This window comes from Perissodus microlepis, chromosome 15 (genome assembly GCF_051167445.1).
Source record: "Perissodus microlepis isolate ML-2025 ecotype Zambia chromosome 15, ASM5116744v1, whole genome shotgun sequence".
In the NCBI taxonomy this organism is placed as follows: Eukaryota; Metazoa; Chordata; class Actinopteri; order Cichliformes; family Cichlidae; genus Perissodus; species Perissodus microlepis.
The window spans coordinates 9,028,562-9,042,355 of record NC_140475.1 but is presented as its reverse complement, the minus strand read 5'-3'; the positions used below and the strand labels follow the sequence as shown (position 1 = coordinate 9,042,355).

At 41.2% G+C, this 13,794-nt stretch overlaps 1 protein-coding gene across 4 annotated transcripts; it reads right to left on the bottom strand.

The window, feature by feature from the left end:
- Positions 1-1,375: 1,375 nt before the first annotated feature.
- Positions 1,376-13,012, bottom strand: LOC146371630 (uncharacterized). Of its 4 annotated transcripts, none has more exons than XM_084953576.1 (4): positions 12,866-13,012; positions 9,677-9,916; positions 8,216-8,421; positions 1,376-5,503 (listed from the first exon to the last, which is right to left on the bottom strand). In XM_084953576.1, the coding sequence occupies exons 2-4, from the start codon at positions 9,891-9,893 to the stop codon at positions 5,387-5,389; spliced, it is 540 nt and encodes a 179-aa protein (XP_084809702.1). In that variant the 5' UTR covers positions 9,894-9,916; positions 12,866-13,012; the 3' UTR covers positions 1,376-5,386. The 4 variants fall into 4 exon arrangements, with proteins under 4 accessions (XP_084809702.1, XP_084809701.1, XP_084809703.1 ...); XM_084953575.1 differs by lacking the exon at positions 12,866-13,012 and adding an exon at positions 12,715-12,843; XM_084953577.1 differs by lacking the exon at positions 12,866-13,012 and adding an exon at positions 12,497-12,706.
- Positions 13,013-13,794: the final 782 nt, after the last annotated feature.

The window sequence follows — 13,794 nt, the reverse complement described above, 5'->3', positions numbered from 1 at the left end:
CCAAGTCAGTTACAGACTGTAGATCATGACTGACTACAAATGTTACAATCTTAAAAACAGTCCTTACATTTAAAATTATGTTAGTCTGATCAGTCAATCTTGATTTAAAATCCACCCAAATCTGAGGGACTTAACTGCATGTGTGTTTGTGTCATCTCACACACGCAAACCAGAAACTGTTTACAACACTAGTACAAAAGCAGAAAAATACCCCACAGCAGTAACTGCTTAATTCAAGATGTAATATGTTAACATAAAATAAAGTTGGTTGACTTTTTATCATCATATCAGGAACTCATTGTGTCAATAAAGTGGAAAGTCTTGCAGCAGGATCACACCAGCTGTGCCACCTGTCTACATAGACAGGTTTTGACCTATGAGCATTTTACTGGTTAGCCTAAAATAAAGATATAACAGTAGCTGTGGGTACTTTTAATACACTGGGAAGTTCATCAATAAGTTTTAATCTCAAAATCATACTAAGCAGATGTGAGGGTGTCTTGCAATGTGCCTTTGATGCCAATGGTTGTGGTGATCTCCCTGCAGTTGAAAGTATCAGCTAGGCGCTCTTAATTATCGCAAAATGATCTATCTGGGTCATCAGGACAGCTCACATTAACTTTAACACACGCTAACTAAGTCCAGAATAACCATCTTGGGGTGATACACAACCAACACAAGAAACTTTGGCTGCCACTTGTCATAAATTAACATTTAAAGGAATGCTTAAAACTGAGGCAGATGGTGCCCCAAATTACATACTTATTTTTAAAACTACTATTAACTCCAGCTCTGGAAACAGTTGCATTTTTAGTGTAGTTTAGTAACTTGTGCCCACTCTAGAGCAGGGTGGCTGTACTAAAGATGCCCTTCTTTTAAAAAACGCAGTATTTCTGAGAATTTTCTAAGGTTCTTTTTTTCTCAGTGTTACCCTGAAAACACAAAGAACTCTTTGTACTTATTGTACTATGTGTAGATGGCTTGCAATGCAGTTTATTGTACTGCAGCCCATCCAAGAAGTACATGCTTAGTTTTTTTTTGGTGAAAGAAATTCATTTTATTGACATGTTGGCACTGTAATGGCTCCTCATAGTGGTTAACATGTTTGCCTCACATCCAAAAGAGTCCTACTTTAAGGTTGACAACCCAGAATAAGGTGGCCAAGAGCTAGTGTACTCCCAATCCCTAGCCCAGATAAATGAGAGGGTTGTCTCAGGAAGGGCACCTATTAACTTCTGTATGATATGTAGCATCTTGCTAGTCATACCTCCACCTAGTTTGGATGTGTGTACATTGGTCTTTTCTATCAAATAATGACCAGACAAAGAAAGACAACTTTGGGATGCTTAGTAAAAGAAAGCAAACACAAGTCATGTCAATTATCCATAAAATTTTAATGAAAAAAACAAAAACAAAACGGCAATGTACCCATTTAACAACAAAAGAAATGGAGAGAAATCGTAAGATCTTGTGAGCCAAGCTCTTATGTACAGCATATTGCACTAGAAAAAGAAAAAACAAAACAAAATATCCCCCATCCTCCGTCAGTGCCTCCATCACACCAATGTCCTGCACTGTTTGAAAACTGTTCAGGAGAAACAGAGCAGTCCCAAAGATAACACAGCCAATGCTTTAACAAAAACTGCTACATCTGGACTGGGTCTCACTTCATAGGACACATGAATGTGAAATCCTTGAGACCACTCTGAACATAAAGAAAGCAATGTAAAGACAACACAAACTCTGTGTGCCGAACCGAGCACAGGAGTCTGAAGTAAGTCCCACTGTTCAGTTCATGTATTAAAAGCGATACTGTGGTTTTTCACTCCATTAAATTACATTCAAACCCTTAGGATACAGATTTTTTTTTTCAGGAATGTTGGACATGCATTTTTACTCCATTTACATATTATCGAAAAAAGCCCTTGAACTGAGAGTGACAGAGCAGACTTGGCAATATCCAAAATCAAAAATGCCTCAACATTGAAAAAAAAAAAAAAAAGCATTTGTAGAAAAGCAAAAGTTGTCTTGTTCTAGTTCTTACAACAAAAAAAAGTGTGGTAAAATTTAGACTTTTTTTTATAAAGATAGCAACAATAGCTCAGTCAAATCATGTCTAATGTATAAAAAACACCAAATCACAGCACTTGACAGTAAAGATGTACTCTTTCTTGGATATACATTTTTTTTTAATAAATTGAAAAATTTTGATATTAAAGACACTGAAGGTCAAACATATAAAACAAATGTTTCGCGTGAGTCGAGGTTGCAACAGTGGTTGGTAACAACAGGCTCAGATAAACATCACACCGACTGAGTGGATGCTCTACCCATCTCACAAAAGAATTCTGGGCACCATGGTGGCTCATTCCTCCTATAAACGTAAACCCCTACTAGACTGCAGATTTGTTTTTGTTTTAAAAAAAAAAAAAAAGCACAAAAACCCAGACAAGCTAGGCCGATCCAGCATTTTACAGATCTTAAAAAGTTTCAAGCATCTAGAGGGGAAGATCAGCGCAGGAGTAGAAAGAGAGAGGCGCGAAATACAGTATACCGATAAAAATAGTTTTTTTACAGTGCACATTGATTGCAAACAGTCGTTTCTGATATTGAGAAGGTTTGCATGGTGAAACTCGCCGTTCGTGCTGAGAGATGTCAAAGGTTGAGCCTGTGCCTCGCAAGCTGTTGTGAGAAGTCAAACTGATTTTTTTATTTTTTATTTTATTTTTCTGGAAGTTGATCTCACAGAGCCCAAGTGAAACAGGAGCTGTGACCAGTGACTTTGAGAGATATGCCAAGTGTCGATGGTGAAGATGTGGCAGGTCGGTTACTCACAAGGCACATTTTGTACATTTGATTGTCTGGTTTTCGCATGATTTGTAAAGACTCGCACCGCTGGTGTGAGGACGCACGAGGCACATGGCTTTAGTCCAACCTCCCCACACACAGGCATCAAACACGCAACTGAATGCACCTCAACAATGAGAAGAAAAGGACTGTACACACTGAGATAGCATTTATACAGTAGCACTGGGCAAATATACATAAAATAAATTAGAATAAATTATCTCTCTCTCAAAAAAGCTAAAGGAAACTTTTCTTGTTAAGCGCAGGGAGTAGTTAATGAAAGACAGCAAAAAGCTTTGGACTGAAGACCAAAAAAAAAGTGTCATGGCTATCTGATTTGGCTCAGCGATCAGTGTTTGCAGGAAACGTTTAATTCAAAGACAAAAACCTGACAATCTGAAACACACTTACAGGCTTATGTTGAGTTAAAACTGCTTTGGAGAATGTTTAAAGAAAACCAAGTTTTCTTGTTTGGTGTTGAGTATGACATCAATCAAGATTAACTGGCATCAAGTGAGTGAGTTCTTGGCATCGTGTCCTCATTCAAAAAAAGTTTTTAGCACAACGCAAGTGTCACAGAATTAACTACTCCCTGAAGAAAAAAAATGAAAGAAAAAAAAATCTGACAGTGTCTTCAAAAATCTATATCATGAATCTGCAACAGACTGAGAAAATACAGCAAATGAGTCCTTTTAACTTCATATTTAAAGTCCTTAAAGACTTCATTGATGGAACAGTGGTTGCATTGCTGTAAAATGTGTCACTAAAGTAGCAGGTGTCAAGTGAGGATGTGTAGCGCTTGCCCTGCCCCCAGATGCGTCTCTTGCGCTACTAAAAATGGTTCTTAAACTGTACAGAAGCTGTTCCTACTAAGTGAAGCTGAATGTACCAATGACTGAGATATAATGCGTATTAGCCCATCAGGTGCACCTGGAGTGAAATAAAATAAAAATGCATCTCTTTAATGTAACCCCAAAATGTTTCTGTAACAAAGAAGTTTGCAAAGCGGCATGTTCAGGGGAAGTCTGACTGCAAATACTGCTCATTATTGACAGCTGAAAACTTAAAGACGGTTACTGTGTCCACTGGCTTGAATATTGCTCACCCTTTAAAATACTCCCAAAGCGATGGAGCAAAGGGTAAAAACTCAGATTGTCAACCCAGCCAGAGAAATACAACCTGGAATCCTTTTTTTGGGGGGGGAATGATGATTTTTTTTCCCCCAAAGCTTCTCTGCTGTCTGATTGTTTCCATTTCCCTGATCGTAATCCCACGAGTGAGATTTGTTTGACTTTGTTTGTGCTCATTTGGTTTCGACACGCATCACAAACAGAAATCGTAATCACCGTCACTATGTCAGGTCTTGAAATATTTTCTAGTACACCTAAATTCAAGTATACATGCGTTACAAAAACAGTGTCTGAATCTGCACAGTTTTTGTCGTCACCTCCAGCTTGAGTGGTACTCAGGCGTGGAACGATACCGTTCTGCACGTGTTCCTTCAGCATGAAAGTTCTTCGGTTTGGTGTGCTCCCTGATGTTTGTCTGCACACTTTTCAAGCAAGCTGCACTCAACACTGCACTGCGTTTAGTCCAGTAGCTACAGCATGCTAACACAGTTAGCCTTGAAATGTGCCAAGCACTGTGGCAATATTATTATGCAGGATTAACTCTCACTACATGTTGAGTTTGTGTTGCACAGCCAATCAACTGATGTTTTCTCAAATTCAATAGCTCTGTCAAATGAAATTGCACTGTTGCTTTTCATGATTTGTTTAAATGAATGACGATCAATCAATCTGTGTCTCCAACACCAAGTTTCTGTGTACCGTTACGCCCCTCGTGGTACTCGAGATGCAGATGATGTCAGTGAAAGACAGGTTTTTATAGCATCCTATATCTACAAATTAGAATCTGAGCTGACCGACATCGTAGTGATAAATTGCCACAATGTCACAACAACCTTTTTTAAAAAAAAAAAAAATTAGCCGATGTGGAACACTAAAAGGATGAGAAGTTATTTTGGGAGGATAAACAAAAATGTGCCTTGAGTCCTCAAGGTTGAAAGTCAGTATCTTTAGCACACAGAAATGTCCACGTCCACAGTCTGTCACCATCATAGTGGCCTAATCTTAAATGTAATCATTTTTTTAATGATTTACTTGATGCAAAAGACTATGTGCTGTGGCAGGAGAGAATAAGGCATTCCCTGGACTGATGGAGGTCCTTCAAGACTTTAAACACCAAATAAAAGAGCAGTTTACTGTACAAAATAGGTAATCTTACAAATATTTCGAAAATATCTCTTCAAACAGAATGGCTTCTTCTCGGAGAGGCAAAAAACAAACAAACAAACAAAAGCAAGAAAAAAATTGATCAGTCTCCGTCCAGCGGTGACCAGTGTCTTCTTCATCTCATCGTTTTCTACTAGAAAACAAAAATCCAAACCCGTGTTCCATCTTACAGTGCCGTCCAGTCCAGTCCCTCATTTCCTGTTCGGAAAGTAAGGGGCTGAGGCGAGGGCCAGGAAGAAGTCCCTTCATCTGTGCTCCCCTCTCAGATGGGGGATGACAGCCTCTCTTGGAAACAAAAAGCCAAACAGGGCCATGGTAAGGCGCATCCAAAAAGGCCGGTTTTGTCTGTGGTGCCTCATAAACTGCAAGGGGACAGACAAAAGAAAAGAAAAGACATGTTGTCAGCCTCAACAAGAGCCGGGTGTATAAAAGCTTCCTGTCATATCAGAATCACAACACTCGTCAGTTGTGAAAGTCAATACACACACACACACACACACTGATTTCAATTGAAAAGGTTTCTGAGGTAAAACATTGTGAACTGTGGTAAACCCTGTGAGATGAAACCATATGACCGACTAGACTGGATGTTTCCACAACATTAGCTTGTGTCGAGAAAACCTGTCTATCACACGCATACCAAAGTGCCTTCAATCCCCACCCCCCCCAGGAAGTTTCATTCTCCTAACAGAAAATATTTATAATGATTTACTTGGTTTCAAGCGAAAAAGTTGATTGAAATATTAAAAGGTTTTAGCTCCCAGGATCTGACAATCATCCCAGCAGCATTACTTCATCTGCCTTTCAAAGATTTTAGTTGTCCCTCTAATTAAATATTGCACTGCTGACTTCAATACAAGGAGCTCTAAGTGAAATGCTTTCAAAGAAAGCGTGGCTGCAGCACAGCTCTCCTTTAATAGCGCAGTCAGCAAAAAAAAAAATGGAAGCAAATTATCAAAACAAAGCAAAGCAAAAATGAAACCGTTCCCTCATATTAAGCCACCGTCTCATTTTCCGTTGGGGTGCTCGTGCCTTGTGGGCTACAGACAGATGAAGGGGTTCTTGCTGCATCCTGAAATCTCCTGTCTCCACCTCCTCGTCTCTAATCCTGCACCGCTCCCTCTGGCATCCTGAACAGGCGCGCTCAGACCTTGCAGCCTGTTGCATAAGCATTCTTGTTGGGCAAACCCCCCCCCCCCCTGCACTCTCTTCACCAAGGTCTCTACCAGGCTAGCAATCAGAGCCAGCCACAGGCTATTTGATGCAGAACTAGCAGACTGAGCTGAACCAGCACTGCTAAATGTAACCCTAATTGTCCTTAATTGCCTTAATTTTACACTGCTGAGCTTATTTAAACACTACCCTTGTGTTTCACATGAAGCTCATCTTTATGCATTCACTCTTGTTGGTAGTGAGGAATATTGTGTGTTTTGTTCGCCACTTTTAGGGATAATATCCGCGCTCACCTCCCCGTTTCTTCAGTGTAACAAAGGGTTAATTTTTACCCCCTAAGTAACGCCTGAGCATTTAAGCAGCCAGCCACCAAAGTAGTCAAAATTGATGGACAAGACTCAAACCACAAACACAGCGTGCCTCACACTAACAAAAAACCCACACATTGGCCCACACTGGCAACTTCTGCTTGGAGAAGCAAGTGAAAAAGTCTAACAATAGCAGCAGAGATGGTACAGACAAGTGATTGGATATCATACAGGAGCACTTGTGATTATTCCCCCTTTGGAATATTCCTACAACAGCAGTATCTGATCCTGTATGATGAAACCATCTCCAGCGCAGACAGCAGACAGAAAAAGAAAAAAAAAGTCTCTTATCTCTGTGTCACAGAGTTACACACGCAAACCAAAACACACGGAGAAAACACACACGCCGAGGCAGGCAGCGGGACAACTGAGGTATTGTGGGTAGCCGTCATGTTACTGGCTGTGTCTATAAGTGTGTGAGTCAGACTCTATTTTTAGATGAGCATATAAACAGCCGACCGAGTCTACCCAGACACAGACTCGCTGCTAACTCCCATTCGTGACGGTCTCACCTGTCCTTTCTCAAACCTTACACCAAACTCAAAACCGTATACAGCTTTTCTTTTCATCAGAATGCTTCTCCAAATGCATTAGCCACACCTTGCTGGCAAAGCAAATCCTCATGGCAGCAGATGAGAAACTTGCCTGTCCCAGTTTATTTGTACTTATTAACTAAGCCCATGAGCAGTCCAGTAACTGCTTTGCAAATATTGATGCACAATTAAGTGCTTATCTTGAACTACACGACATGTGTTCACAGATGAGCTTTCCAACTTGAGCCTTGTGTTTGGGAATTTTTTTCCATTATAAAGAATTTATTAGGAAATAAACCCTAAAGAGTCCTACTTTCAGGTAACCTTACAAGTAACAAAGCTGATTTTTTTTTTATAGACAATAAAGAAATTTAGTCACTCCCGCATGAGGTTTCAGTGTTTCAGAAGACAGAGATGCCTCTGACCATAAACTAACAATAAACAAAAACACTGAAATGAGTTGTTTATATAGATATCTATTTATAATCTCCTTCTTGGTTTTGTTCCTTTCGTGAAGTTGCTAAATCACGGCTTAATAATCATTTAAGAGTTTTTGTTTTCTCGAGAAAGTGTCTGAATGACTGTTCGGGCTATTTTTAGCCGATGTGGGCTGCAGTAATTTAAGCTGGCAAAACTTCTCCCTTTTACCCAAAGAGCGAGCCACAAATTGGCACAACTTAGCTGTAATTAGTGTCTCTAATCAAGGACACATGTATAAAATAAAAAAAAATAAAAAAAAGGTAACACAATATAGTCTGAGTTTTAGCAGCTGTTTAGAACCGCTGTTCCCTGCTGCCGCTAGATCTCACTGGCACGCACAAACTGTGTTCAACAACCTAATTGAGCATTTAGATATTATTCACTTCTTCTTTTGTGTAATGTAAGTTAAATGATGTTCAGAGTGTCTCTACAAGTTATGCCTGGAAATGGATTTGAGTTCCCGGTGTTTGAAGGTAAGGGTTGCTGTGGATCTGCTTCGCCACTCGGGAGCGAGGCTTACCAGTTCAACGTGATCCTGTTGGAACTTGTCTCCAATTTCCCGTAGTTTACGACCAACTTGCACCTCAACACTCAGCTCCTCGGGTCTCTCTGCCACGCTGTCAATGTCTTCCCCTCTGTCCTCTTCCTCCTCCTCCTCTTCAATATCTCCCCGGTCTTCCATGGGCTCAAAGTGAACGGGAAAATGCAAACGCAATCCGGCGTAGCCTAAAAGGAAAACATCAAGCTTCTTAACACTTGAGTTGTTGCTAGGTTTTTTAAAAATGGTGAGAAGTTGTGGTCAGTGTTACTGCCAAGATCCCTACATAAGTAATATAAGCAGTTTTTGATTTGAGTAGGTAGTAGTTTCAGTTCAGTAAAACTGCTAATGTTTTGCTTGTGAAGTTAAACTAGGCAGCTAAAAAAAAAGGACAAAAAATAAACTTTTTGAAACCGAGGCTTACTATCTTGTTTACTATTAGTGGCCTCAAACACAGTTGTGTCTGACTCGCCTACACAAATATACAATATAAATATGATGCTATAATAGTCTGTAAAACTAAAACAGGTTTTTATCAGATTGTCTCATGACTGGGCAAATTACAAAGTACAAGAAGTACAAGTGAAGAGTTCACAATCAAGAACAGTGAGCAAGAGTGACGGCAGGTGGAAAACACCTTATTAAATCAACAAGATCCTCAGCGATCCGCCGCCTCTTTCTGGGCCGTGTCACTGAGTTTACTCACTGCCTGACAGCACGTTTTCCTACAGTCGTGCCACTTGAAGAAAAACAATTTCTTTTAATGTTATCATGTGTGCAGAACGCTGTGAAATTTCGCCCTAACAGAACAACGCAATATCTTTAAGAAACACTGTGTGGAGCGATGGCATAAAGCCAAGTGCATGACATCCATTACATTGAATGACAAGGTAATAACAGTCAGTGGTGTTTATGCATTGATGACTTTAAGGCGGAACAATAGGCACCTCTCAAGCACTGATACCGAGTCAACAAGCAAACAACATTCTACTTCAGCGTCTGTTTAATTCACTTATCATGATGTCATACTGATTTGATTAGACGTTGGAAAAAACTATTGGATTAAAACTGAGGCACATATTAACACTGGTATGTCGCTTTACGTGCTTTACAATTATTGTTGTCTATTTTTATCTTTTAAAGAAATGATCATTTAAAATCCAAAGTAAAACAAAACTGGATCTTCTGTAATAACCACTGATCAAATTCAGATTCATTTTTTTCTTCGCATTATGTCACAAGCATATGCCTAATACTGAAGACAGTTACACAGAGAGTTAGTCTTATGAATATTATAGCACAAAGGGATCTCACAGAACTGATTTCTAGGCTTATCTGTTTTGCAGTGGTATTTTTAAATGGCATTTTGTTTGTCTCATGCTCCAAGATTCGGATCTCCTCATACAACACGCATAACCTTCAACAGGCTCACCCCCTCCTTACCGTGAAACGGTAGGCAAGGCTGCCGTTGTAAGCTGCAGGGCAGCGTGTTGACGCTGTTGTTGCTGTGGCTCTGCGACGTGGACATGGCGGCGGTGACGGCGGCGAGGGCCTGTCCGGCTGCGATCTGTGCGACTCGGTCTTCGTGTTTGACACCCCTAAAGGGAGTTCCCCACAGTTGCGAGATGGGCTGTGACATATCCTCCTCCTCATCATCCATCCGACGCCTCAGCGGTAAACTTCCTGCAGAGAAAGAAGAAAGGTACATCAAACTTTTCGAATGAGATCACCGGCATTTGTGCGCACAAGTGTTTTGCTAGTGTAAATACAAAATGTTTCAGCAGGATTAGGTTTGACTCTTGGCTATGTTTACGAGCTATGGCGTGCAAGTAATTTGGGTGTGATTTGTTTTAAAACAAAAACAAAAATTGCCAAATGTCCCACTGCTATCAGTGGCAACTTTGCCCTCTGGCAGATGGGCATGCATTGCACCCTATCTGTATTAAATGGAAATAAATCATTAGTCATTATAATCTGCATTAAGAGGCTTATGTTGCACGTGGTAATACTGAAAACAAACAAGCAGAGATGGAAGAAAAGAAAAGAGACAGAAGACAAGACCGATCTGTAAATGTATGTGTAAAAGAAAAATAAACATATAACCGCCAACTGTATAACCTTGTTTTTATTGCAGTGATGATTAATAAGAGGAAACAAATGTATGGAAACACCCTATATAGGGGGACCCAGTGGGCGGCTAAAAACGTTACACCAGAGCTGCTACCCTCCTGCAGCACATTTTGCCAAGCTGTTCCTCACAATATGCCAAATTGTAATTGAGTGCCAAAAGATCCACAGGAGAGGCTTTTCCCCCACCCCTCTCCCTCAGAATTACTTTAATCTGAAGAGTGTGCCTCACAGAAGAGCACTGTCAGGGAATTCAATTCTACTCCTCCATATTAAGACCTTTACTTCATGTTTCAGCTCACTCAACCACTGGATAGCCGCCTGTCCACACCGTTAACCTGCGCTGCACAGAGGGCAGAGCGTGAGGGAGACCACAGTGAAACCGCTGTTCAGGGTAGACTGTTTTGCGCCACATACAGTGAGTGAGATAACGAGTTTCACTCCATCCTCAAATATGCCTCCTGAACACATACGCTCACGCTCTCTTCCTTGTTGGCCACACGCCAGTCTGAACTACTGTTATATCATTTTGTCAAGGGTGGCTGTCTTTTCCCTTTGTTGTGTAAGTGGAGACAAACAGGCTGAGTTGTCGTATGCAAAAAGTTGAAACTGGATACACTGGTATTGTGTTTACCGAGCGAGGCGGCCGCAGTCATATATCTCTCTTTGCATGATGTCATATCACATGGAGTCAAACAAGGAAACTGCATCTTTAACTGCTGTGGAAAAACACCATCACTTTGTCTCATCCGATTGGTTACTGGCAGAGGAAAACAGAATTATTGACCAACAACCCCCCACCCCCCCAAAAAAAGAAGAAAAAAAGACATTTAACAGGGATATTAGTCAATTCACTTGTGCTTTAATACAGTTACAAACTGCTCAAATCTGTGCCAACATCTCCTCCAGACCAGTTAAGCAGTACATTAATTAATGTTATGCAAGCAGCAAGTTTCACTGAGCTCAAATGTGCGCTTGTGTGTCAACTGCTTTGCAAGCCCTGTCTTGAATTTCCACTGGCAGTCATCATGAGGGCTGGCAGCATTACCATACTGTCAGACACATAAAAAAATAAAAACAAAACCCCAAACACAGACAGGGAAATACACAGACTACAGGCAGACCCACACAAACACACACACAAACACACACTGCCTGGGGGCTGCAGGGAGGCCTGGCAGCCACCACAGTGCTGGTCAAAAGTCTCAAAGCTCCAGTAGAAAGTGGCTCCCTCTGCTGCACCATCTGTGCACGGGCTCTGCTCAATGCAAAGCTGGGACTTGGGGAGCACACACACTGAACTCGACTGCTATGCGACCTGCTGCTTTCATGCAACTAGGAGTGCTGGATGCATGGTCTGGTTAAAATAAAACCTATTAAAATGGCAAAAAAAAATAGGAAAAATAGTCTGGTGTTTATTTTTTATTTATTTAATGACCTACTTTTTTCATTTTTTGCTGCTTTTCTGGTGATCTACGTTTGGTTTTGTCATGTGGAAGTTAACACCTGGGGTGCAAGTGCGATAAAACTGCACAAAAATAATCGACTTTAACCGACATTTACGTCAAGGAGGTTCAGATCGACCGCAAGGACTCGACAGAGGACCGCCGGCAATCTACTGCGATTTATCCACATCAGAAGAACCATATTCCGGGCAGCTCAGAGCGTAAACACGCCGAGCTCGAGCGCTTGCGTGTTTACGCATCTAAAAACTCGCAACCATCGCATCTCCTACCTTAAGAAGCTTGTCAAAACATCACGCACAAAACGACCATTGACAAACGCAGATAAAGTTGACTTTAAATCAATGCATTTTTGTTATGTAAATCAGTTAGCGACAACTTACTTTAGTCTTTAGTCTTACTTTACTTTAGTCTTACAAAAAGAAAAAGAAAAGAAAACCGAAAACGCACGACAGCTAACTAGTTGTATTAAAGAATAAACCAGGACCGTGTTTATTTGTATTCCTACTATTGCTCCAATTATCCGGCGCTGACACGTCCTCCCGAGAAATAAAACATTTAAAACAAACTTGAAAAGCGTCTAAAAAGACACCAGTCACGGTGCCTTACACAGAAAACCACTTACTTTTAGCGTCCGCAGTCATTAGCCGGTGATAAACCTTCGCTAAATTACCTGTAATATGCGAACAATAACGCCTGTCGCTTGTCAAACACCGGGAGCAACCTGGAGCCCGGGACGTGGGGAAAGCACGCGCGAGAGGTGACGAATTCAACCCGTCATTGTCCCCTCTTCACCGAGTCCGTTAAAGAAAACAAGACAAGGAAGTCTGGCTAGCATAGAGAGACCGACAGAAACACATATAGAAGCGCTCTCTGCCACACGCCAGCCACCTGACAGGTCCGCTCCTCCCGTCCCTGCCCGGGCATGCCCGAGCTGCCCGCACATTTGTTGATAAACTCCCACAAACGGGCGGCACGCGACAGCTCAGCGCGCGCAGACAGAGTCGTTCTCCAAATCAGAACAACCGGGCGTTACACTCACCGCCAATATACGCGTTTTCCGTTGTGATCGGTGGTATCTTGACAACTTGCTGTTATCTTGTTTCCTGCAGATTTCGGTGATGAGCCTCGGTACCTTCCTCGCATTACAACTACTCATGAATGTTTGCTGACTAGAGTGAGGGGTTGTTTTTTTTCTGTGTCAAACAAAAAAAAAAAGACGGGGAGAAGGGGCGGATCCGCCCCCGGACCCGCCCCTTCTTAATAATGTGAAAGGACCAGAGTCAGCCTGTTTATGCAAACATAATACATCGAGAGGATATGCTTTAGATATCACTTTTTAGCGTGTGAGTAGTGGTAAAGAAGCATTACATTTTAATCAAGTCCAAGTAGTGACGGCAGCCTTTGAAAATATTCAAGTAAATTATTTATTTATTTTTTGTTGTTTGGTTTTCGATGTTATACCTGATACGGATTAGTGGATTTCTGACATAAACTCATCAGCTATACGCAAAATCTCAGGAGGAAAAGGCACATGAATGAAGCCTTTCGAGTTACTTCAGTAATTATAAAAAAGCTATTTAGGTGCAAAGCTAATTTACATTTAGTTGTTTTTTTTCTTTTGTTGCATGGTTTGTCGAAATGAATAATAATAATAATAACATAATAATAACCACAATAAAAGGTGACTGGCCCTTTAAGAGAACAGCCCTCTTGCTGAACACAAGCTGGTGACTAGCTGCAAACCAATCAGCGGGTTTGTTTTGGTCACGCCTTCTCCTCCGTGTATCTTGACACGTGGAGGGCAAAAAAAGAAAAAAAAACCCCGCAAACCGAAATCCGACATGTGACTGCTTTCAGCGCTCTGCTCAGCTGATTGGGAGCTGCTGCTATAGAGTGGATGTACCCACCCAATTGCTGGGGTCCATATGACGATGAGCTGTGTACTGTCAAGGCAACAAACAGACTCGC

Coding starts and splice junctions, on each gene's coding strand:
- LOC146371630 (XM_084953574.1), bottom strand. CDS start 11,109: ATGAGACAAAGTGATGGTGTTTTTCCACAGCAGTTAAAGATGCAGTTT. Junction 8,422..9,676: donor GCCTTGCCTACCGTTTCACG/GTAAGGAGGGGG, acceptor TTTTCCTTTTAG/GCTACGCCGGATTGCGTTTG. Junction 5,504..8,215: donor AACAGGATCACGTTGAACTG/GTAAGCCTCGCT, acceptor GTCCCCTTGCAG/TTTATGAGGCACCACAGACA.